This window comes from Drosophila santomea, chromosome 2L, assembly GCF_016746245.2.
Source record: "Drosophila santomea strain STO CAGO 1482 chromosome 2L, Prin_Dsan_1.1, whole genome shotgun sequence".
Lineage (NCBI taxonomy): Eukaryota > Metazoa > Arthropoda > Insecta > Diptera > Drosophilidae > Drosophila > Drosophila santomea.
This window is the reverse complement of record NC_053016.2, coordinates 20578220-20605004: the sequence shown is the minus strand read 5'-3', so window position 1 is coordinate 20605004 and position 26785 is coordinate 20578220. Positions and strand designations below refer to the sequence as shown.

The 26785-nt window shown below is 38.6% G+C and overlaps 2 protein-coding genes across 5 annotated transcripts in view; both read left to right on the top strand.

Moving 5' to 3' along the window:
- The window catches only part of LOC120458691 (7SK snRNA methylphosphate capping enzyme bin3), a 34244-nt gene that overhangs the window by 5804 nt on the left and 1655 nt on the right, over positions 1-26785 (top strand). For 2 of the 4 annotated variants that reach the window (XM_039646430.1, XM_039646431.2), the window contains exons 2-5: positions 15410-16458; positions 21836-23117; positions 25391-25589; positions 25651-26735. In XM_039646430.1, the coding sequence (XP_039502364.1) occupies positions 15842-16458; positions 21836-23117; positions 25391-25589; positions 25651-26735 (3183 nt within the window). In that variant the 5' untranslated portion in view covers positions 15410-15841. Of the gene's footprint in view, positions 1-4101; positions 4331-15409; positions 16459-21835; positions 23118-25390; positions 25590-25650; positions 26736-26785 lie in introns of those variants that run through there. The other 2 variants (XM_039646432.2, XM_039646429.2) reach the window with 2 other exon arrangements.
- On the top strand, positions 8249-9644 carry LOC120458694 (mitochondrial import receptor subunit TOM40 homolog 2). The gene has a single exon (XM_039646438.1). It carries the CDS (start codon positions 8374-8376, stop codon positions 9394-9396), a length of 1023 nt encoding a protein of 340 aa, XP_039502372.1. The 5' UTR covers positions 8249-8373; the 3' UTR covers positions 9397-9644.

Below are 26785 nucleotides of genomic sequence, written 5' to 3'. Positions count from 1 at the left end.
CCTTTCGATTAAGTGGTCATACTATATGGTGTGATAAATAGTAGATTTTATACTCGAAAATAAGTTTTTTTTGGGGCAGCTTTCTCAAGTTTTATCCAATTTCGACAAATATTTTTCATTTGTTTTCTCTGAAAATGCTAATATGGTACATATTTACTGCCGCCAATAAAGGAAAAAAAGTATGCCCGCCGTACAATTTCGTAATGTGCAGAGACTGCGCTTGTAGCAGAATTTGCACTAAGCCGCGGGTTTTTACGCTGAGTTGATCTTTTGCCTGGGAAATTCGGGGTGGGACGTGGGGGGTCCCAATCTCTTTTGAATATGATCAAGAACAACACCTCTTTTGTGCCATTGTGCGTCGCCAGAAGCTATGGTGAAGGTTGTCATACTGTTGATGAAACAAAACAGATAGCTAAAAGTACTTACAAAATATAAAAGAATTTATTAACTAATTTAAAGGAGGGCCAAAAGTTTTGTTTGTAAATAATGCAAGCGATGAAAAACGAAACATTCCGATAGCAAAAATGTTGCGAAAACCAGAGCACCTAAAAACGAAATTGAAAGTTTTGGACCAAATCGAATACGAAAAAAAATTACGATTAACGGAGCATGCCTGAGTACCTTATTTAAAACTGTGGGCGTGGCAGCTTTGTGCGCTTTTTGGGCGTTAAAGTGGGTGTGGCAAAAAGTGTTGGCAAATCGATTAAAATTTTAAAAAATATCAAAACATTTTTCAAAAGCGTGGCGTGGCAGTTTTGTGCGGCTTGTGGCCGTTAGACTGGGCGTGGCAGCGTGGGTCAACAAACTTGAGCTGCGTCTATGTCCCTGAAGTCTGCATGCTGAATCTCAACTTTTTAGCTTTTATAGTTTTTCAGTATAGGTACTTCTTATAAGTGGAAGCCGAACTGCTCTGCATAGTGCAGATAGTCCTGGTTCTTGTGATTGCTTTCGTGGGCACGGCTGTCGTTACGGCAATACAGGCTTTTTGGTTTGAAGCATTTCGGTTGGAAATGTGCGTAGACAGCTCAATGTTTCCATGTGTTGTGCCCTTATCACATTGTTGAGCTATTTATAGTTTCGCTTGCTGCTTTTTGCTCAGGCTTTTCTTTTAATTTTCGCTGTGGTTGTATTGTCGGTGCTGTCCTCTATTATGATGCGGTCTATTCTGTCAAAGCTTTTGTAATCAGAGAGTATCCTTATTCGTTTCGAACTTAATATCACTGTGGGCGGTAAACTGCGTAGTGCCGAATCGCACCAGGAGAGCATTTAAAGGCAACTAGTATATAAGTAAGTATATGTAAACGAAGAAATGAACACCAATCGAAAGGTAGTCCAAACTACTTAGTGGAATTGCACACCAAGTCTACCAAAGTTTATGCGCTTTAGAAAATATATATACTTATCAAGATATATATACTAATACTAAGTTTATGCAAACTATTTGTGATCATAGTGTTGAAGTATACCTAAACCAACAGTGAGAAGTCATTGTCCTTTAAAAACTTCCTCCTTAACTTAATCAAAGTTCTGATATTAAATTTGACGAAGTAACTTTTAAAGTTGCCGAGATCTGGATCTTAAGGGGGGAACTCCCTTTAGAAGCCAAAAATGTAGTGATTTTTTGTTATTTATTTTTTGGAAAATAAAAAAAAATCCCATCCAATTGGTATTATATTCAGGACAATGTTTAAGGATACGAAAAAAATATTTTTATTGTTCGAAAAATTAAAGTTTTGGCTGATCATGTATCCGCCTCGCCGCTGACGTGGAAATCTGCGTGAGCGATCCTGACCGCAATTCTTATTTGAAATCATATAATCAAATATTATTTTACTTGAGAATGTTTTTTCTGTCTTTTGAAGTAAAATATTCGGTATTGAACGTTAACTATAAAAAATTGAGCATTTTCCGTTTTTGAAGCAAAATTTTTCAAATATTTTTATTTAAAAAATATATAAAAATAGGTTTTTTTTTAGTTCAGTTTAGTTTACGATGCAGTTTTTTATGATCTTCAAAATAAAGCAAGGATGAGCAAAATCGGTTCAGTAGTTTTTTTGTAATCGCCTACGCAAATTTGAAAAACATGGTTCTGAAAAAACAACGTTCAAAGTTAGCGGTTTGCTCACGCACAGGTCGAGCGCGCCGCTTTAAAGTCGCATAACTTCCAGCATTTTGAAAATATAATTTTTAGACTTGGGAATTATATTCTCGAAACATATACCTATCGATAAAGGCAATAAAAAAAACCCATTTTTTTAAATGCCAGATAGACTCGGAAAGTGATCCTGATTAAGATTTTATACATTTCATAGTACATATACTAATTACTTAAGCTGTGTATAAAAAGTTTGTGTCTCAATGATTGCAATACTCTTTGATCCGGTCGAAATGAGAAATTCCTAAATCCAGTTTATGTGAATATTTTGGATATTTGGAAAATTTTTTTTATAATTTCAATGAAAGGATATTACCTTGTATTTCTTGAGCCACACAAACGTTCACCCAGAGTTTACATCAGTTGGTTGGCACATCGAAGAAATTGTATGGTATCCATTTTTCGCCGATCTAAGCAAGCAAATACATATATATAAATATATATGTATGTAAATATGTATGTAACTGGATGAGAAAAGACTCCGGCGATAGGAGTTGGGAAGCTACATACATATATACGTCTTGCTTCCTCTTATGTAATTCGCCGATCTGAGTAGAAACAGAAAGCTAAAAAAAAACAACTGTTTTGCCTAGGCACTCAAACTCCCAAATCGACACGATGACAAATACAAGTTTTGATTCCTAATTGGCGCAGCTTTAAAGCCAAGCCGAAAATATTTTAATGCATACAGTTTCCAGTTATTCCGCGTTGGCAACAATTTGTCAATTTTTTTCAAGCATGCAACATAACAACGCAGCACAAAAGCGACAAGATGACAACTGTCACTACTGATGCAGCTTTTGGCCCACAAATCTCAATTTAAAACAATCAAACAATGAAAAACATAAACAAAAAAGAAAAATATCGAAATAAGTATGTACATACCTCTTAGGGCGACAAAGCTTCAAGTTAGGTGACAATGGAATACCCTTTATTAAATACACAGTGTTGGATAGTTATAATATTAAGGTTACAAGTAGAATTTTTATTAAGTTATTTGAAAACAAAAATGTTTATAATTCCTAAATATTAATTAAAATTGAACTAACAGATGTCATATTAAAAAATAAACGAGTATAAATATTATATTAAGATATACTGCAAATAATCAAAATATACTGGTATTCTTAAAAAATGTTTTTTAACATCATAGAATAAAAGAGATAAACTTCATTGCTAGCTAATTGCAATTTAACCAAAAAATTTCTTAAATGCATTGCTTAAAGAGAATTCAAATACACCTTTTCAATGGCGCAAAAACTGTAAACAAACAAAATGTGCTCTGCTCAGAGAGAAACACAGGCGTATAGCGATGGCGCAATACACATGCACAACCAGTTCTCTCACTGTTTGTACATCACATTCGCCTCAGAAAGCGCGAGAGACGAACGATTGGCAAATGAACCAACCGAAATGACCAACCGTCACTCCGTCATCTAGCTGCACAGTGTGTTGTAAACTTGTTTAACCATTGCAACACATTTTTAGTATGAATATTTACTTGACTTGTTATAAACTCAGCATTCTCCTTTTTAAAATCCGCTCTTGATACATTCACGCTCAACGAGCGCATATAAATGTTTATTTTGACATGAAAACAACGAAATATTTAGCGACAGCTGTTATATTCAAAAACAATATTGTTGCCGAAAACCACGCCTTAATCATAACACTAATAGCAATCCATTTATTTTTTCATAAAAATAAGATTGATTTCTTTCTTTCCTTTAAGAACGAAAGCGCCCGAAAGTTTAGGAAAAAATTGTATAACTTTAATTTTCAAATATTTTTTATAATGTTATAATTTTAAATTTTTCTGGGAAAATTTAAGTAACAATGGTTATCAGCTTACCGCATGGGAGATGTACCACTGTGCGCCATCTGTTCCATTTTTGTTCCACATTGTACCATAGCAACCACATCGCAACGCCTTGGCACTGAAACGTTTCATTTGCTGAAAAAACCGCGACAAATTCGGAGCTCAAGCAAGCGGGCGTTTCATCGCGAAATAAAATAATAACGAGTACCAGCTGCACAGTGGAAGTGAGAAAAGACCGACGGCAAAACCATAGAGCACACCCGATTAGTCATGCGTAACCGATTGACTAAATCCCGAGGCAGAGTCGTTAAAAAAAAAATACAGTTTTAAAGCCATTAATTAGGTGTTCTAACGTTGTAAGTTTTTTTTTGAAAAGAAAACGAGATTATTCCTCTCTCTTTTAACCCGGGAGTATGTGTCAAAGTTACAGTTTAGTGTTGGTATATATATACATATACTACTATATACATATACGTGTATAAAAATGCTTTGTGTTTGTGTGCGAGTTTAAATAGCGTACAACAGTTTAAGATATTTAGCAAGCTGTCTCTTCCTTTGATACGCTTTTGCAACGAAGACAACAATGACATAGGCGACATTTGGACGCAGAAGCGAACAGTGTGACAAAATTGTTCAAAAGTGCAAGAAATTAATGTGCCTGGCCAAGTTCGCACGTTCCGTAAAATAGCGAACCACAGTGCGAGAAATAAAACTAAGTGGAATTGAAACGAGCGCCGAATGACATAGGAAAGCAAGCAGCGAAAATAAAAGAAAATCCTATAAATAACAGCTAGAAATATTTATCAATAGTGAAAAGGGGCGGAAAAATATAATAAAGGTTTAAAACTGACGTAAACAAACAGAAATTCTCACTCTCCTCGAATATCGAAAGTGATATTTAATAGGTGATTAGTTAATAACGATCAAGCATTTGATAATAAAATTCTTTTGCCAAACCTTACCGCTAGCCTTATTAGTGAAATTCAAAAAGCACAGAAGTCTTTACGTTTCGTAGATTTCGTGTTTGTTTGTAATGTGCAGTGTTTTGAGTTATACAAAATATTACCTACTCCCATGCCCTAATCTATGCCCTCCCGTCAACGAATTGCTGCCTGGTATGTTTCAGTTTCATTAAAATGTCTGGCGTCAATTAAATTTGCATTAATTAGACAAGGCAAGCGCGCTTTACGTATTCCTACTGGTCGTGTGTGCAACACAGGCGAAAAAGCATATAGAGAGGAATTTCCAGATAGGAAAAACAAGGAAATCACAGTGAATACCTCAATCTATCACAAGAAATGGCTCCTCACCATTTGTCCAGGGGCCAGATCTCAAGTAGAATTGTGTATATGTGCTTCCAATGAAATAAAGCGGTGCAACTTTTTTTTATGCTTTTCAATGTTTACAAATTTTGACTGCATAAAAATTTTACTCTCAGTCTTAGGTTTGTAAATTAATACATATGTATGTATGTATATTTAACTTATGGGATCTTATTGTACATCGTTATGTATGTATGTATTTAAATGTTTCATTGTGAGTAACTACACAGACGTTTGTTGCTTGAATTAACTAGCCTTTAAGGTATATTAAGTGTTAATATGCTTTTTTTTTTTGATTTTAAAAAACCGGAAAAGTTTATTGTCAAATCATGTTAAACGTAAAACCTTTATAAATTAAAGAAAGATTAAAGCAGCCAACAGAGTAAATCCACCCAAGCAAGAGATCCCGAATAATTCGGCTCTTTGCTTTAAGAAATATGCCGTAACCGTGAGAGGGCGAATGAGTAAGAAAATCGCCAAGCTGCTTAGCATTAAAGGCAATAACAAGTTTTAAGCTTTTCTAGATGTGAGCTCGACGACTACATATAAATATATATCCACCTAAAACTAAAAATCAGACACTCTCACTCAATTCGCTGATACGCGCAGTATTTTGTACTCTTACTTTTATGCGCGCCCAAAAGATTCGTAATATGTACATATATGAGGAACAAGAGCAACGGTCTATTTGTGTAAGGGGTATGTGGAAGAACGGCAATAAGTAAAATTGGCGGAGTCAAGGGACAACTAGTTGAGGAACGGGTAGTCGAGGAACTGGACTTTAGTGTTCTTCCTTGCTATATATACATACATATGTACATACATATATAAAGGGTGTTTATTTTTAGGAGGTTTATGTTTTTAAATTGAAAAAGAAAATGCACAGATTGCGGCAGAGCGTTATTTTTAAAAAGATTTTTTTATTTAAAAGATAATACGATGACTTTTATAATGGAATATAACTTCGAGCAAATGGCTACTATTTATTTTTTTTAAAAACTGCTTCAATGAAATCCAATTCTCAACCACTTTTTCAAGCATTTAGGGCCGTATGTCGGCAATAGCTTGTTTACTGTTGGCTTCTAGTGCCGGAACCGTGATGGGCTTGTTCGCATAGACCAACGACTTCAAATACCCCCACAAAAAATAATCCCATGGTGAATTTTGGCACGATCTTGGAAGCCATGGCACAGGACCATTTCTGGAGATAACACTGTTACCGAACTCATCGCCCAAAAAGTCGATGGTTTCACTGGCAAGTTAAGCCGTCTTGTAGAAACCAAATGTCGTCTAGACCATTCTCACGCACGTTCCCGTTGACGGGAACATTCATTTCTTCATCGCCAGCCCCTTAACCACATCAAACTGTGCATTTCTCTGAGTGCATCGGTTTCTCATGGTATGCTTGTGGATTGGTGTCGATCCAGATGCGGTAATTTTTTTTGTTTATCACACCACCTAGACAAAAGTGAGCCTCGTCACTGAGCAGGCAAAGCCTGGTGCAAAGCAAACGGTGCACTTTCTGATTTTTATACCCGTTACTCGTAGAGTAAAAGGGTATACTAGATTCGTTGAAAAGTATGTAACAGGCAGAAGTAAGCGTTTCCGACCATATAAAGTATATGTATTCTTGATCAGGATCAATAGCCGAGTCGATCTGGCCATGTCCGTCTGTCCGTCCGTCTGCTTCACCGGTTCTGAGCCAAAAGTGTATTAGCCTGCGGTATATGTCTTGGGTGTGATAGGCACGTAGTATTACAGTATGTAGATATTTTTAGCAGATTTTTCTGTAAGTATCTCGGAGTTATTTTACCAGTCTGTATGTATGATGATTCAAAATACTGCATTGACGCCATTTTTGGGGGTAATTATTATGTATAGAACAAGTAATATGCAATATGAGAGGTGTATAACGGAATTCTTATATTTTAATTTATTTTATTTTAATTATACCCGTTACTCGAAGAGTAAAAGGGTATACTAGATTCGTTGAAAAGTATGTAACAGGCAGAAGGAAGCGTTTCCGACCATATAAAGTATATATATTGATCAGGACCAATAGTCGAGTCGATATGACCATGTCCGTCTGTCTGTCCGTCCGTATGAACGCTGAGATCTCAGGAACTACAAAAGCTAGGAAGTTGAGATTCGGCATACAGACTCCAGAGACATAGACGCAGCGCAAGTTTGTCGATTCATGTTGCCACGCCCAATCTAACGCCCACAAACCGCCCAAAACTGCCACGCCCACACTTTTAAAAAATGTTTTGATATTTTTTCGTTTTTGTATTAGTCTTGTTAATTTCTATCGATTTGCCAAAAAACTTGTTGCCACGCCCACTATAACGCCCACAAGCCGCCAAAAACTGTCAGTGTTGAAGACTCTCCTTCGCACTTCCAATAGCTGAGTAACGGGTATCAGATAGTCGGGGAACTCGACTATAGCGTTCTCTCTTGTTTTATATGTATTTCTCACCCGTCTTCTTAACATGTCTTTTAAATTTTTGTGAGCTCAATATGTCTAGTGTTGTACATTACAGGTGTGTTTGTCTAAAATACGAAAGCTCGCTTACGAACTACTTCTAAACATATCGGTTAAGTTAAGCTTTCTTAACTAAAGTTCATAAAAATACATCGTAGCCCACATGAAAAATGTTATGTACGTGATAAATGGATAACAGTGGTTATCTTCGACGATTGTTTTCTTCAGATGTAGCTTTTCTTGTGTTCAATTGTCCAACTTAAGTTTTCGAAGTGCTCTTTTTGGACGACTGCTGTGTCTTTTGCTTTTAAGAAAATGATCAATTAAGTCCAAATGCGGTTGGTTTCAGGCTACCGAAATAACCAAGTCTTTAATACCTTTGTTAAGCTTGTTTTAATGCACAGAACACAGTAGGTAATACTTTAAATAAAAATACATTTTATTGAATTTCAAGCTCTTTGACAGCATATAGTTTTATTATTACATTTATTTTGATGTTTAAGCATTTCCAACACACAACGCCGAAAAGGAAAACAATTTTAGTAGAAACAGTTAACAAATTTTTAAATAACGGTAGATCCCAAACGGTTCAAGAATGGGCAACGTAATAGCATCCACCGCAGACGTGGAGTCCTCTCGTGGGCGTGTTCATGTCTCCGCCGGGCTACGCTCGCCGGAGGCAACGGAGTATTCCGCCGGAATGCCGCCACAGATGGTGGAGGCTTTAAGGGCAGAAGTTGGAATGAGTGAATTGGCAAATCCCGGGACAGTTGAGGAGCTGCACAGTCGCTGTCGTGACATCCAGGCCAACACCTTCGAAGGCGCCAAAATCATGTTGAACAAGGGTTTGAGTAACCACTTCCAAGTGACCCACACTATCAACATGAATTCCGCTGGTCCCAGTGGCTATCGTTTTGGAGCTACTTACGTGGGCACCAAGCAATACGGGCCAAATGAGGCCTTTCCGGTTCTTCTTGGGGAAATCGATCCGATGGGCAATCTTAATGCGAACGTTATCCATCAACTGACGTCTCGTCTGAGGTGCAAGTTTGCCTCGCAGTTCCAGGACTCAAAGTTGGTGGCCACACAGCTCACGGGAGACTATCGCGGCAGAGATTACACAGTATCCCTGACAATGGGCAATCCGGGCATCTTAACGGGTTCCGGAGTAATTGTGTGTCAGTACTTGCAGTCTGTTACCAACAGACTGGCTTTAGGATCGGAGTTGGCCTACCAGTACGGGGCGAATTTGCCCGGACGCCAAGTGGCTGTATTATCAGCAGTTGGACGCTATGCCGTCGGTGATTCCGTGTGGTCTTGCACATTTGGTCCTGCCGGATTCCACCTTAGTTACTACCAGAAAGCCAGTGATCAGCTACAGATCGGAGTCGAGGTGGAAACAAATCTTCGTCAGCTAGAGTCGACGGCCACGGTGGCATACCAGGTTGATCTTCCCAAGGCAGACCTAGTCTTCCGCGGCAGTCTCGATTCAAATTGGCACATTTCCGGAGTTCTTGAGAAAAGACTGCAGCCGCTACCGTTTTCGTTGGCCATTAGCGGTCGTATGAATCACCTAAAAAATAGCTTTCGGCTGGGATGCGGCCTCATGATAGGATGAATCAAATTTATTCTATAATAATCCAGCGGAAGCACGAAAAGGCGTGACAATTACCGTGGACCTATCTTTGTTTTTTTTTGTTTCAAATAGGAAATAGAAGTATGTTCTATTAACATTAAATAGATCAAGATTGCGGTAAAAAAAACGTACTTATTATTTAAGGCTATGCAATTTAAAAACTGTTTGGTCAAAAGTAGTTGATTTTAAAATTTAAATTGGAAATGTATGTAAATACAAATTCAAAAACATGTCAAAATTGTTATATATAAATTATAAAAAGAGATATGCAGAAATGTTAATTAAATCAATATTGTTGTAAATAAAAACTTTCGAATAGACTCGAACTATTAAACTTAAAATTAAATTAGAAAAGCTTAGAATTTTTTCTAACGCATAAGCAAATCGATAAGTGTGCGATTTGTTTTTGCATCTGTTTTGTCATATAAAGCTTTTTTTTAAACTAATTGCTGCCACCCAATTTCAGATTTTTATACATTCATGTTGCTTTACCCAAAGTATCACTTTGTATAAAGTGACGTGGCTGAATAAATAAAAAAATGATAATACGTTTGGAAATGTAAGGCTGTATGATAATGTTTTTTTAAATTAAAATTTAAAAAATAAATTAAATTGAAATTAAAATAACAATAAAAAACGTGTATGGCAAGAGAGAACATTTGATAACGGGAAAGAAAGAACAGAAAAAACTTTCCAAATTCTTTCCAAAAATCAATATAAGTTGTAAAAAATAATATATTTAACAAAATGTAACAGCATATTCCCTTCTACCTATTACATACTTTTTATCGCATCTATTAAACCATTTTACTCTAGGAGAAAATGTTGTTGATCATAAACAGAAAACGCCAAGTAATAAATTGAAAAGTGTCCAAGCCAACGGAGCGGACGATGATGATAAAAAAAAGACAAAAGAAAAAGCAAACTAAAACAAAAAATGGTTCTCGAGTTTGGCCCCTTTATTGGATTACTTCAGAACTTTATCTTCTGTCTTAAATGCTTCCTGGTTCCACTTGCAATAAGTTCAAAGCGACTTGTGGGGTCTGAAGTTAATTGTCCAAATATACCCCAAAATATACTTCAAAATGTTCGATCATTTAGATTGACTCCAATCATATGGTTTAGTATCGGAAATTATGAAATCAAAAGCGTTTGGTAGAAGGGCAATGGAATCTAAGCGCAGTATTTTCAAAAAAATTAAATCCAATATAAATCCAACAAATTCTGGAAATTGGAGTACCTCAATGGCAATGTGTTGTAAAAAACTATCAATTCTTAATCTAAAATATTCATTCCCAATGATACACAGCAATGCATTGCGCTGTGTTTAAATAAGTCGTTGGAATTAAATATTAAATAACTGTTTTTTTCGATTGTATATTGCCACAAAGGACCATTTTCACGAGCCGTTCATTTCTTTTTTAAGGGAAGTGTTCCCAAAAGATTTTAGCCGACCTAGCGTCTCGTGATTAAGGTGCACAAAACGCGAAAACTCTCACCTCGTCTTTAGTAGTCATTTGTCTTTTTCATTTTTCTAGTTTTTGCAATATTTCGGCAATTTTCCTTTATCTGCGGAAACCCTGGTTAATAGAGCGTTCTGATTTTAGTGTTTAGTGCTTGACTGTCGTTGCATCCCTTCCTCGATTTAGCATTCATGTCGTTTACTGCTTATAGAAGTACCTGCGTTTATAACGGTTTCTATTTGGTTTCAATTTGACCCCCAAAATTGAACCATGTCATTTCTACCCTCGCCCATCTTTTCGCTCCGCAATCGCATTGCTGAGCAATTTGCATGTGCACTACAAATTTTAAGAAATACATTTGTGTGTGAAAAGTGTCCAGAAGAATGCAAAAAAGGGTGGTGGTTTGGTGGCTTGGGGAGGCTATATTACCAGGAGTAATGTTGGGAACAATTCAGCATTTGCGACAGCAATTGAACTTGCCGCTGTTGACATAATTGAGCGTTGTATTTAAAATGTATTTTTCTTTTTTCACACTCACACCTTCCCATTCCGAAATTCTTTGTTTAGCTATTGTGTCACATGTTTTCTTATTCGCATTTATCTGCGCTAGATATCGACATGTTAGCTGCTTAGTTGTAGCTGTGCGGAAAAACTATCAACATATTGCTGAAAAAAAAAGATTTGACTAGTCTATTTCTATGAATTGAAAATTTAATAAAAATAAATCAATCAAAAAACTAAAGAAAAAACCGTGGCACCAAAGGTGACAGTAGGTCAGCAGGAAAAAACATAAATAAAAAAACACAAACTATAACACCATGTAACAAATAATTCGAATGAAGAAAGTTTATTTCAACTACTTTAAATTGGCAAACCCTGTTAAAAAAACAACGTGCTTAAGGGGGGGGTAGGGTTTTAAAGGGAGAAAAAAACAGGTTTTTACAGATTTTTTTTTGGGCGTACGGTAAAAGTAAATTTATTTCTGATTATTGTACATTAAAGAGTAGTATTTGAACTATATTCTGTGAAATATTGGTTGAAAAATATTGAAAATTGACCGAATGGCAGCAATTCTTCGCAGGCGCCTCAGAAAAAATACATTTTGCGGTGCACGTCATACCTCAGCACTGGATAATCTGATATGAAATACCCAAAGTTTTTCCATCAATTTTTATGTCCCTCTAGGTATCCCTGTCGAGTTTTTCCATTTATTATAATTTTTGAACTTTTTACAAAACTTGAAAGTGAAAATACCGATTTTTGGCCAAAGTTCATGACTATTGTTGTTAATAATAAAAAAATTAAAATCAAAAACGAAAAAATCTCGACAGCGTTACCTCATAAATTATGTAAGGAAATACTGTAAAAAATTTGAGAACGATCGGTTGAATAGATTTTGAGATACAGAGTGCACCGACTCAAAAAACATCGATTTGAGAAAAACGTGTTTAAAGTTTTTGTTGCTGTCTTCCCCGCTGAGGGATTACTCAGGTAGTCGTTCGAGACCCGCCTACTTCCAAAGCTATATCTTTGTGAGTTTTGCTCCGATTGACTTCCTATTTACAGACAACAATCTTGAGTTACTATACTTTCATAATATGCAATTAAAAAAAATCACTTTTTTTGAACCCTCAAAACCCTACCCCCCCCTTAAGGTGTCTTAAGTGCGTTTTAATGTAAACAAGTGATCAGGCAGTGGTGCCAGTCAAGTAATCGTTCCTAATATTGATTCGTTTAAAGTGATCCGCTTCTACCCTTTTAAGTACGCAGAAACAAAATGTTTTTAACACATTTATTTCTAGCACAAAACTATTACCGGTGACTAGCTAATGACTATCCAAGTCAATGAGCCATATTAATCTATCATTAATCACAACATTTAGGCTGTACCATGCATCTTCCGCATCTTCGGTTTTTCTGCAGTCTTGCGCATGAGTCAGGATTCAGTGAGGCGCACATAATCAGTCAATGGCCTTGCAAAATTATACAGCCCTTTGCCTGACTTTAGTCTACTTTAGTCCGCTTTCTCTTACGGCATTTTCATTGCACTTCATTTTGGTTTATTGCTGTGACAAGCAAGACTCACATTGACTCAAATGGCTTTTTACATAATTGATTATCTGGCCTTTGGACTACATTTCAATTTCTGCAGTCTTAACTCCTGATTACCATGAATTTTCCATGTTACCTGTTTTAAACATTACCTGTTTTAATCGCTTTCTTTATTTCGGTTCGTACTTTTGGAGATTTTACCACTTACTGCATTGGACAATGACTAAGTTTACTGCTAAATTTACTGTTCCAATAGTAGAAAACGCGGAAATATCAGTTGAGTAAAAGTGGAAATGCGAAATAAAGGCAGAATGCTTTACACTTTACTCGAAAGTCAGTTGTTTAACTGTCAAAACTGACAAAGTGCAGCCGGAAAAATAGTTTTGCTCTCTTATTTTATTATTATTTTCCCTGTCCGATCCAAATGAATTTAAATGTGTCTCCTGTTTCCATTTTTCTGAAAACGTGTCAATTAAAATTGGCGATAATGCAACGCGTAGCAAAAAGGCTCCGTACAGTCATCAGGGCTGTATATTTCGGAATGGCACTCTCACCAAGTCACACACACGTTGTATTAATGCACCTGTGCCGTATGACAGTCGCCTTTAACGGCTCTGCTGGGGACAAGGCTGACAATGGGAGATGGATAAGAAAGTCGGTGGGAAATGTCGCTTGGCGGGAAGGATAAGCAGTTCTTGGTGCCGTCATGTGACAGCCGAGTTAGAGTTAGGAAAAACGACACCAGAACATTTCAAAGAATTGGCATTTTGAAAAAATGCGGAAAATAATGCGACGGATAACGGAAAAGCAGATTCTTTTTGTTACATAATCGGGGAACTCGACTATAGCGTTTTGTCTTGTTTTATATATTATATACCTGCTTGTGTACAGTGTCTATTGGATTAAGTCAAGCTTATGTGGAAACTGTTCAACTCAAATAATGTGGGTACTACTTCATAGTCAAGCTTTATTCGTTTTGTGTTCTGTTTATATTTCTGGAAAATCTTCTAAAAATCTCTAAGGTTACTATCGCTCTGCTAACGTTTAAATTGTTGTCCCACAGCCTGTGGGCCTCTCCATATACCTTGTATGGAACCGCCGGCCATGCCCACAGGACTTGATTTGCCATTCAAAACCTGTTCCGCGTTGATAATTTGGCTGTTCCCGCTTTCCTAGTGGCCTTTGTTGTTTTTCTTGCTGCCCCTAGCAACATCAATTGCTGCATTTTCTTCGCAATCTTAAATAACTGAAGATCGAATTTTTGGGAGTTCACTGTTTTACAAAATTAAGAAAACTAACTACTTCCGGCGACCAAGACGAGAAGAATCTCAGCTAAATAACAAAAATTGAATCTCAATAGCTCCGCTTTTTAGGCTCATGGCATTGTTTTGACTTTTGCCATTTCCCACTGCTCAGTGTCCTAGTTTTCGACTTGCCTCTCTGTGGGGGTTTCGCAAAAGGAGGAAACAACCTTTGGCACGGAAACAACGCGCCGCATATTTTTTTTTAATTACATTTTTCTTTAGGGCATGCCGTATCGCGCTCTTCGTTCTTTCGTGTTATTCGCGGACGGCAGCGTGTTGTTCCCATTTCGAGTCCGCGCGTCTAAAAAATTGCCTTTGAGGGAGCTTAGTCATACGATTATGGGTCTTAGGGAAGACAACTACCAAGATTTATGAGAACCTCTGTCCAAAACATCTGGACTTCTGAAGGATACGTTCAAATCTGAAACTAGTAAAACAATAAAACGGAAGGTGTTAAAATACGCACAGATTTCATATGGATATCAAGCTAACATTTATGTTACTTGAGCCATCTAAGGGAAGTATATTGTATGTGTAAATGGTCTCAGTTATGTTGTCTGAAAATAGGGATGTTTATACCCGTTACTCGCAGAGTAATAGGGAATACTAGTTTCGTTGAAAAGTATGTAACAGGCAGAAGAAAACTTTTCAGACCATACAACGTATATATATTCTTGATCAGGATCAATAACCGAGTCGATCTGGCCAGTTGCACTTCTGCAACATCATTTTTTGCCCTTTTTGGTAATCATTTTAAGGGGTCCTTGTGTCTGCTCAGGTTTATAATTGCAATCCACAAAACCACCCAAAACGAACGAGGTAACTGGCGCAGTTCCAGCCACAAATCATGTAAATATTAATGCCGGGATAGAGACGTCCAAGGGGAACGAGGATATAATCGGGGTATGAAGCACAGCGTCTGCACTCAATTCTTCAAAGTTCTTTTTGTCGTTAGTTGGTTGGCTGGGTTTCGGGCTGTTTTGACTGCTTTTCTGCTGGTTATTCAGCTTCAGCTCACATCCTGTTTTGGTCTATGGAAGTAACGAATGCAAAATGCTGGTCTAATATTGAAAAATCTGCAGAGCTTCTGGCAGATCCCAATAATGTCATTCAGTTCATTCAGAAGCAGTGAAATTCCACAATTAATTTTTCCATTTTATCTTTTGACTCTTGCAGGGTACATTTCAACGGAGTGGATAAAGTCAGGTGGAGTACCATTGTACCAACATACTCACCAAAATGGATAATTTCGATAAAATATTTATCAGTGAAAATGAAAACGGTTGAAGTTTCAAAATAAAAACAAATAACACGCCAAATAATGCAATATTAACAGCAACGTTAGTCTAAGGTATTTTACATTGATTGACACTCAAGCGTGCTAAAATAAAATCTTATGAGGGAGCAAAGCTCTCCGGGTAAGGTCATACACTGTGACCCATGTAAAATTGAATATCAAAAAGTGGAAATACAAATATAATATTTCAAAAGTGTAAAAGGTAAATGAAAAGTGCAGTCACATAAAACTTAATAAAATCCAGTGATAGTTGCTCAGTAGTATATTTTAAAAGTAAGGGTTATTCTATGGCGTGCATTCTCTAGAGAAATATGGAAAAGCGACTTAGCGACAGTCCCGGAGATTGTCGCGTAACGAGATCCACCATGACGCCTACTCTGCGCCTAGATCACACTTCCAGGCAAGAGCCTCTTCCGCAGCAGTCGGATAACGGCCCAGCTGGAGCGCCTGGAAAGTCAAAATCTCCGACTCCATTACCCGGAAAATCACAGGTCGCACAGCATCACCAGTTCCGGGCTCCTCAGCAGCAGCAAGGGCCGAAAAACCGGAACAAGGCCTGGAGCAAGAGGCAACACAAGGCCGGCGGGAAGCACAACCCCAGTGCCTGTGTGGACGCAAGCAGTACCCAGACCCAGTCTACGGGCTCCTCGGTCATAGCCGAGACTCTCCTTCCTACGGCGGCGGCAGCCCACAAGGCGGATCTCGAGAACATTCAGAATATCCAAAACAAAAATCTGACTGCCGTCGGTGGAATCAACCATCATGGGAACGCCGGAACAGCGCATCACGCAGGTGGCGGTGGGGCCGGCGCTCATCATGCCGCAATCGGTGGGCACCATCACCATCACAACACGAGGTTGGCGCAAAACGCAGCCGCTGGTGGGGGGAGCATAGGAGGAACCATGCAACTCTATAAGAAAATGTTAAGGTGAGTGATTTTAAATATGTATTTTAAAGTTATTATACCCGTTACTCGTAGAGTATGTAACAGGCGGAAGAAAGCGACCATATAAAGAATATATATTCTTGATCAGGATCAATAGACGAGTCGATCTGGCCATGTCCGTCTGTCCGTACGTCTATCTGTCCGTCCGTATGAACGTCGAGAACTCAGGACCTATAAATGCTAGAAAAATTAAGCTTGCATACTTCAGAGACATAGACGCAGCGCAAGTTTGTTGACCTATATTGCCACGCCCACTTAAACGCCCACAAACCGCCAAAAACTGTTTGTGTTGTTATTTCTCCATCGCACTTCCATTAGCTGAGTAACGGATTGTCGGGGAACTCGATTATAGCGTTCTCTCTTGTTATACCCGTTATTCGTAGAGTAAGAGGGTATAGTAGATTTGTTGAAAAGTATGTAACAGGCAGAAGGAAACGTTTTCGACCATATTATTAATCAGGATCAATAGCCGAGTCGATCTGGCATTGTCCGTCTGAACAAGGGTTGTTGATAATATATCAAAATATCAATATATCGATATTTTTTTCTGAAAATGATATATTTATATCATGATATTTTTTTGACCAAATATCGGTATTGCGATATTTTTTTTCTGATATTTTCCCTTCGCTCACTCTGATTTCGACGCGATACCAAGTACACGAGCACGTGATAAAATGAATATTAAATTACATAGAAATAAAAAACGGGACTGTAAAATCAAAACTGTGCGAAAGAATTATAAAAAGCAGTGGAAACACTTTAAACATGTCCTCGCATCTTAAAAATAATCATTACCATGTTTTCGTAAAATGTGCGAAAAAGAAGGTACATTTGTACATATGGCATATGTATGTATGTGTGGGCATATTCAGATTCAAAATTTCACTGAAAATTTATTTTTATCTGTATTATTATCCTTATTATTATTATTATGACATGTATTAGAAATCCATGAATTTAAGCTATGATATTTTAAGTTTAAAAGAAATTATAAAATGAAATATGAAAATTAAGTTAATAAGAAACTTTTATATTTTTATTGTGGGGAAATAAAATTTTATTTGAAAAAAAAAAATATCAAAAATATCAAATACATATTTTAAAACAAGAAAGAACGCTATAGTCGAGTTCCTCGACTATCTGATACCCGTTACTCAGCTAGTGAAAGTGCGAAGGAGAACACTGACAGTTTTTGGCGGTTTGTGGGCGTTAGAGTGGGCGTGGCAAAAAGTTTTTTTACAAATCGATAGAAATTTACAAGACCAATACAGAAATGAAAAAATATTTAAACATTTTTCAAAAGTGTGGGCGTGGCAGTTTTGTGCGGTTTGTGGGCGTTAGAGTGGGCGTGGCAGCATGATTCGACAAACTTGCGCTGCGTCTATGTCCCTGGAGTCTGTATGCTTAGTCTCAACTTTCTAGCTTTTGTAGTTCCTGAGATCTCGACGTTCATACGGACAGACAGACGGACAGACGGACGGACGGACAGACGGACAGACGGACGGACAGACGGACATGGTCAAATCGACTCGGCTATTGATCCTGATCAAGAATATATATACTTTATATGGTCGGAAACGCTTCCTTCTGCCTGTTACATACTTTTCAACGAATCTAGTATACCCTTTTACTCTACGAGTAACGGGTATAAATATCATCGATACGATATTTTTTTAATATCACGACATCCCTAGTCTGAACGTCGAGATCTCAGGAACTATTAAAGCTATAAAGTTGAGACTCATCATACAGACTCCAGAGACATAGACCAAAGACATTATAATAACAAGATGCGTAACGGCCATACATTGGTTTTGCACTATGCAGCCACTTTTTTGGTGACGACCAAAATTGCTCTCTTTTCGCTCGCCTAAAATCGAGAGCGTTAAAATCTAAAAATAGAATTGCCTTGCTTGTATGAGTAAAAATAATAAAGGAGATCGTGTGCATGTGTGCGTGCTATTGCTAGAAGACGATTTTAGGGCCGAAATCAATTTTGATTAATGTTTTGGTCAATTTTGATTCGTAACTATTATGGTTTGAAAGAAGTCTTTTATACCCGTTACTCGTAGAGCATTTCTTACCACCCATAATTGCGCTCTTTTTTAAAAATATCAAAATAAAATCTAAAAAAATAAATAAACTGAACCTTATTTGCATTTTAAATACTGAAAACTGGTAATTTTTATACTAGTAATTTGACTAAATAACTATAGTAAATAATTAAAACGTATACAAAGTAAATTATTAAAACTACTGTAATTTAAAACAAAGAATTAAAAAAAAAAAAAATAATTACATTTAATAATAATAAAAATAAAAAATAAATAAAAAAATAAAATGAAGGGCATATTTTGTCATTTTTACAATGCATGTGCATACGTGTGCACCAATACAGTGGTCAGCTGTCGCTGTAATGCGTACAAGAGAGCTGCTGGCTCTAGAACTCTCCGCTCTCTGGCTTTTGAACAAAATTTCGAGAGAGCCTGAAGCCAGTTGAAAAGCCAGCACGAAAAAATCGTGTGCAAAAAAATCGTATGGCGGGACGCATCTTGTTATTCTAATGTCTTTGGTACAACACACTCTTTTCCGATGTCAATATAACTTGTTTAATAAAAACATACCAGTGCCTTTGTTATACACGTTACTCGTAGAGTAAAAGGGTATACGAGATTCGTAGAAAAGTATGTAACAGGCAGAAGGAAGCGTTTCCGACTATGTATGTACAGTGGCTCACAGCTTATTTCAACCAGCGTCTACACTACAACGTTCTGTAAAAGCTGAACTAAAAATTTTATCAACAAAATTTAAACGCAACATATTTCATGTATGTTTCAAGATATTATTTAGTAACTTATTTTATTTTTAATTATTTTGGTAGTATTTTTTAAAGAATTAATAATGAAAATGCAACTCAAAACAACGCAACAGCTTATTTCAACCAGTTTGTACTAATGTTATACTTTCTTATGCTTAAAACTATTACATTTTTTTAATATTTTGTGTGACCTCCCATGTTGTCAACCACCATTTTAAGCCTTTTCGCCATCGAATTCACTAATTTTTGGGTGAGTTCTGGGGTGATTTTAACCCATTCCTTTACTAAAGCTACTTTTAGGTCAGATTTATTGGAAATTTGGCGTTTCCGAACGTTTGTATCCAAAATTGCCCACAAATTCTCTATAACATTCATGTCTGGCGACTGTGCTGGGAGTTGCACTACATGGGGGCAATTCCACACTAGCCAGGTTTGCACAATGCCCGACTTATGTTTTGGGTCATTGTCTTGATAAAATCGAAAATTGTCCCGTATGCCCAGTTTTTCCGCACTATCCAATAAATAAAGCTTTAAAGCAGCTGGTTGAAATAAGCTGTGGCATTGTTTTGATGTGCATTTTCATTATTAATTCTTTAAAAAATACTATTTAAAATAAAATATGTTAGTAAATAATATCTTGAAACATACAAGAAATATATTGCGTTTAAATTTTGTTGATAAAATTTTTAGTTCAGCTTTTACAGAACGTTGAAGTTTCAGATAGACGCTGGTTGAAATAAGCTGTGAGCCACTGTATGTACAGTGGCGAGCAAAAGTGAGTGCATGTTCATAACTCTCGACTTTCATCATCTATAAAAACAACACTAAAGCAGGTAATCCAATAATTTTTATTTTTATTTACCTATCCTATTCGTAACAAATAAGACACAAAAAACCGTGACAATATGTATTCAGCGAAGACTTAGAAAATAAAAACCAAAAAAAGTCGCAAAAACTCACTTTGGCACGTTATAAGAAAATAAAGAAAAAATTAATTTTTAATATTTTGTCCATTGCCCCTTATTATGAATTACTTGATTTACTCGAGATGGCATACTCTCTACCAAGTTTTCAATGACTTCCTTGGGAATTCGGTTCCATCGGTTCGTACTGCCCGAGCCTTCGTTTCACGATTGACCAAAGATTTTCAAAGATTTTTCCATCAATTTGAAATTTTGTTCACCAATCCATTCCTTGACAATTTTCGCTGTGTGCTTCGGATCGCCGTCTTGTAGAAAAATAATTTCTTCTTCCGAATACGCACATTTCTCCATAAAATTGGGAAGATGGGTTTGCAAACCCTTTCGCATAATGGCATCTATTAAATGCAGGGGACCGACTTGCCACCATGTGAAGCATCCCCAGACCATTATATTTCCGCCGCCCATGTCTAACCGTTTGCTTCACATGGTGTCTTTGAATCCGTTCTCCGGGTCTACGCCAGCAGTATTGTTTACCATCTGACTAGAAATGGTTGAACTTGGACTCATCAGACCAGACAACACGTTCAATTTCATATCCAATCATCTGTGGTCCAATCTTTGTGCTCTCTTGCAAATTTTAGACGCGCCTTAATATTTTTTTCGGATAATGCAGGTTTGTTTTTTTAACAGCCGCTGCATATCCAATGTTGCGCAGCGCTCTTCTGGCAGTCCACTCGCTAACGTTTTTGTTTATGGTCAAAGATGCTTCTTTAGGTGTTAGCAGCCTATTTTTCCTCATCTGGGATACCATTAGTCGGGCATCTTATACCGAGCTTTTTGGCAATGGCTCGTGAAGAGCAGCCCTTCTCGGTCAGACACACAACACTATTCTCAATTTCAATGCTAATTTTTTTTAATTTTTTTAAAGAAAAATTATCAACTTATTATATGAGCCAGAAATTTACACAATTTGTTTTGCAATCATAATACAACGTTTTAAATTGATCTCCGAAAAACAAGAAAGCAAGATAAGACAAATATAACGGACATTTCTGCTGATAAGAGAAGTTGGTGAGCAAAAATAGCTGTACTTGTGAAACGTGCAAAAGTGAGTTTTTGCGACTTTTTTGGTTTTTATTTTCTAAGCTATCGCTTATTGTTACGGTTTTTAATGTCCTATTTGTTACGAATAGGATAGGTAAACAAAAATAAAAACAATTATTGGGTTACCTGCTTTAGTTTTGTTTTTATAGATGATGAAAGTCAAGAGTTATGAACATGCACTCACTTTTGCTTCTTGATCAATAGCCAAGTCGATATGGCCATGTCAGTCTGCCGTCTGGCCGTATGAACGGCGATATCTCAGGAACTAGGAACTCAGGAAAGATTAAGCATACAGTCAGTGTTGAAGAGCGTCCTCAGTAACAGGCTTCAGATAGTCTGGGAACTCGACTATAGCGTTCTCTCTTGTTTTAAATATTTGGCGTTTCTGTAAGATTTTTGTTGTTGGGAAAAAATGGGAAGATTATAGCGGTTCTATGTAAACAGTTATGTTTTAGGTGAAGTTTGCTTAGGTAATTATTTTAACATAAATTCTGCGTATTTTCTTTTCCAGGGGTCACCATAACCACGTGCTGTGCGCCGGAAACAATGCTAACCACACGTGCTGCCTGGTCACGGGATGTAATGGAAGCTCTGCCGGCGGAGCGGGCGTAGTAGGAAGCGGTGGCGCTGCCGCCGCAGCGGGTGGTGGGGGAGCGTCCTGTAAGGAAGCGCATAGCTGCAAGGACACCAGCTCGCTGAGTGGCAACAGCAGCATCACAGGCAGCGCGGGAGCGGGCAATACAGTGCACTATTGCTGCGGCCGCTCCAAGTTCTTTTTGCCGGAGAAGCGGCTACGCAAGGAGGTGATTGTTCCGCCCACCAAGTTTCTTCTGGGCGGCAACATCTCCGATCCCCTCAACCTTAATTCGCTGCAGAATGAGAACACCTCGAATGCCTCCTCCAGTAATAACACGCCGGCGACCACGCCCCGCCAGTCACCTATCACTACGCCTCCAAAGGTGGAGGTGATAATTCCGCCCAACATCCACGATCCGCTGCATCTACTGGATCCCGTTGATTCCATGGAGTACGAGAAGCAGCTGACGTCGCCAATGAAGCGTGGAGGGGGAGGCGGTGGAATGCTCCACCACCGGCAGCACCACCATCGCACGCGAAAGAACCGAAAGCGACGGCGCTTCGACTCCAACAACACCTCGCATGCCGGCGATGAAGGAGTGGTCGGAAGCGAGCTGACCGACGAACCGCCGCTGCCCACAGTCACCTCTTCGCTGGCGGCGTCGCCGGTGGCAGCGCCCATTAACGTAGGTGGCAGCTTGCTGCTGAGCGAATCCGTTGCTCCGGCCCCGGGCGAAACAGCGGAAACGGGCCATCAGCAGGCGCATGAGCACTCTCCGCAATCGGCATCGACGACGACGACCGCTGAGATGCCCACGCCAACGCCGACCGAGGCAGCGGTGGCGACTGCGACCGAGGAGCACAAGAAACAGGAGGCACCAGCGCCGACTGCAACGTCATCGCCACAGATTCAGCAACATGTGGCCGTTGCAAACGAGAAACCTCCCACTCCGGCCTCTTCAACTAGTACTAAGCAGCCGGCAGAGGAGATGCTCCTTAGCTGTTCGGCCATGTCGGCCTCACTGGCGGTAGCTTCGACGCTGGCAGAGCGAAGGGCCAGCCGAGACTTGCGTCTGGACTTGTCAAGCACGTGCTACGGCGTCGGCGGCACGGGTCTAAGTTTCAGCGGCAGCAACGCGGCCACCGTGGGCAGCAGTTTCGGGGGTGGTGGGAGAAAGAGAAAAATTAGCGAGAGCAGCACTTCGCAAAAAAGCAAGGTGAGTAGAGTTCGGGTGGAACGTGGTGGGAACAAAACTCGTTCCATTTGGGCAGACAACCGAGATAGAGCATGCTAGAGAGAGACGGAGGCATAGTCGGTAGCTGAGAAAAAAGAACGATTGAGAAGGAGGACCCCGTTGTTATAGCGGCTTGGTTGCAAGTCACTCGCTGCTTTTGTTTTGATTTATTTTGGCAGCTTTTACGTTTTCCGATATTGGTGTTTTGGCTTCGCAATTTTGTTATTTTACTTAGGCCGGATATGTTAGAGTATAGCTTTGTACATACATACAGTTGCGAAAAAAAAAATAGCAGCACCATATCGTATTTTATTCTCGATCAAATAAATTAACGTTGCGGTACCGATAGTACAAAATACTGATTTTTCGCATAATGCTAGATATTTTTCCCATCCGAAAATGAAAAAAAAAAATTTTAATTTATTTTTTATAATTTTTTTTGGGCGGCAAGGTCTAAAATGAGGCGAAAACAAAAATAGCAGCACTATCGATTTTTTCAAATATTCAATACTTGTCGGCGGTTTTGGTGAAAATCACATGGTTATAAGACTTGACATTTGTATTTTCTATTTCCAACATTATTTTTTAAACATACCTAAAAAAAATTATTAAAGTGGGACGAGGAAAGCATTGCACTTCAGATAAACGTGACATGGTCAAAAAATCAATTTCTTAAGAAAAATCACACAGAAATATTGGTCTAATCCTTCAATGCTAAAACAAAATGATAGGAAATGCAATCACCTACAACGAGAATACCGAAAACGTGGGAGAAAACAATCATTGGGCTCCCATCTCTTTAAAAGGCTAGTGCCCGAGAGCAAGAAGGATCCATTTAAAGCTCCTACCGAACTGAAAAAGGATCTTAACATATCCGCAACAGTGCAAACAGTTCACACAGGTCTAAGGGAACATGGTTTAAAAGGCTGTATTCCAGGGAAAGTCCCTCTTTTAAATGGTAGACACATACCCAAGCCCATTAAGTTCGTCAAGGAACATTTAAATTGGCCATGCGAAAGGTGGACGAACTTTTTATGGTCAGATGAGAGCAATGTGGTTTTTTTTGGTGGCAATGGATCTTGATCGAATGTAAGCGCCCTAGGAACACCGAATATAAGCCCAACTACACAGTAGAAGCAATTAAACACAAAGGATCCTGTATAATGGTATGGGCTTGTTTCTCGTACTATGTAGTTGGGGCAATACCATAATATACCATGTATAAAAACCATCATGTTTCAACATGTGTTTGTGGATATTTTGTTGACGATGATGATACCCTTTTCCGAATACTATTAACAAGACTATTACCCCAAGTACACCAGCAGGAAAGCCAAGGATTCGTTCCAAAATACATATGTTCCTGTCTTGGATTGGCCTGCACAGTCCCCAGGCCGTAATCCCATCAAAAATTCTTGGTCAGATATGAGAAAAGCAGTTGTAGTTTCAAAGCAAACTTACATCGAATAACTTTGGGTATAATTAAGGAGTCCTGGTGCAAAATATCCCTAAGACGGGGCCAGGATCTGGTTGATTCCATGCCAAAACGTTGAGCTCCTGTTACTGGTAATAAGGGATACCCAACCAAATATTAAATTAGTGAGGAAGGTGTAGTTTTAGCACGTAAACATTTCTTACTAGTGAATTTTGTACTATCATGTTTAAAATGGAAAATTTAAGCATTTTTCATCAAGTGCTGCTATTTTATTTTTCGCCTAATTTTGTCGTTTTTAACAAAGTTTCTCATTTAAGATAAGAATAAATAAAACAATTGTTATTTTTTATTTCCTAAAAAGTGAATTGCTTAACCTTTCTAAAAAGGTATTTCAGCTCCTTTTAAACCTTGAATTGTTATTCAAAGTTTTACTGGGCAAGTGCTGCTATTTTTTTTTTGCAGCTGTATGTATCTATGCAAATGGAAAAACAAATGTTATGAAATATATTCAAAATGATGTATATTGTACTTCCCTACGGCACGGTTTTGAAGTCGATATATGTATGTACGTTTGCATACAACTAGTACCCTGTAATCCGTAATCGTTTAAAACTTTATATAAATGGTTATAAAAAAATGAGTATGAAAATGGCACAAAAAATTTGAGTACTTACATGTCGTTTTTAAAATTCTGTTCTATGATTTCAAAAATAAATTACAGAGCAGCAATAACCCCATCTCAATTTATTATTAACGGCACTACTTCTCGCACAACAAACAGCTCTTAAACCAGCTTTATTTATTTTGTTTCTCTGCACAGAAATTTCATCGTCACGATGCCATGGACAAGATTGTCAGTCCAGTGGTTCCGCAACCAGGTGCCTGGAAGCGACCGCCACGCATCCTTCAACCCAGTGGGGCCAGGAAGCCCAATTCCCGCCGCTCTACGTCCGTCAGCGAATCGGAGCTGCTCAGTCCTGTGGAAGAGCAGCCACCCAAACAGCTGCCCCTCATCGATGGTAAGTGCTTTATTCCAAAGTCTAATGATCCAGATGTAAGGTTCCTTTTTATGTTCCGCAGTGGAGATACCTCGTGATGACACGCCGGACTTGCCAGATCATGTGCTAGGCAGTCCGCTGAGCACTACTTCGGCGGCCACCTCGCACACAGCCGGCGAGCAGGATTCTCTGGCCGGTGTGGACATCATTATGGCAAATGCTTCGGGGTCAGGGGGTGTGGGCAAGGCACCGCTGACCAGTAGTTTGATGCTGGAACCTGCTATGATTCCCCCAATAAAAATGCTGCCAAAATTTCGGGCCGATGGATTAAAGTACCGGTACGGAAACTTCGATCGTTACGTGGACTTTCGGCAAATGAACGAGTTTAGAGACGTGCGCTTGCAGGTGTTCCAGCGACACGTGGAACTGTTCGAGAACAAGGACATTTTAGATATTGGCTGCAATGTTGGTCACATGACCATTACGGTGGCCAGACATTTGGCACCAAAAACAATTGTCGGTATTGACATTGATCGAGAGCTTGTTGCCCGAGCAAGAAGAAATCTTTCGATCTTTGTGCGAATTCCCACGGAGGAAAAGCTGCTAGAGCCAACAATTGGCGCAAAACCGGAGTTAAGTCCGCCAGAAAAAACGGAAATCGTGGCGAAGGTTGAGGCATCGGGAGCAGCTAACAAGAAAACGAGACGGGGCAAGAGACGACGCAAGGTGTATGAAGGAATACATCATCATCATCACCACCATCGCCATGACATAGAACAGCTGCAGCAGCAACATAAGTTGAACTCGTTGCTTGTTAAGCCGCACGAATTCTTTCCCATTTCTTTTCCTCTTACCTACGGAAGTATTCCCCATTTCTTAGCATCGAGCAAATCGCCCAGCATGCTCGGAAACAAGAATCAGTTTCCGGCAAATGTCTTCTTCAGACACACCAACTATGTTCTCAAGGACGAGTCATTGACGGCCAGCGACTCCCAGCAATACGATCTCATACTGTGTCTCTCGGTTACTAAGTGGATCCATCTCAACTTTGGAGACAACGGCTTGAAGATGGCGTTTAAGCGAATGTTTAATCAGCTGCGACCCGGGGGAAAACTTATACTTGAAGCCCAAAACTGGGCAAGCTACAAGAAGAAAAGGAACCTAACGGTCAGTTATCATGGATAAACTATAATTTAGATTAGAAAAAGAATAAGATC

What these genes read in the sequence shown, in the direction of transcription:
- LOC120458694 (XM_039646438.1), top strand. Translation starts at nt 8,374, where the DNA reads ATGGGCAACGTAATAGCATCCACCGCAGACGTGGAGTCCTCTCGTGGG.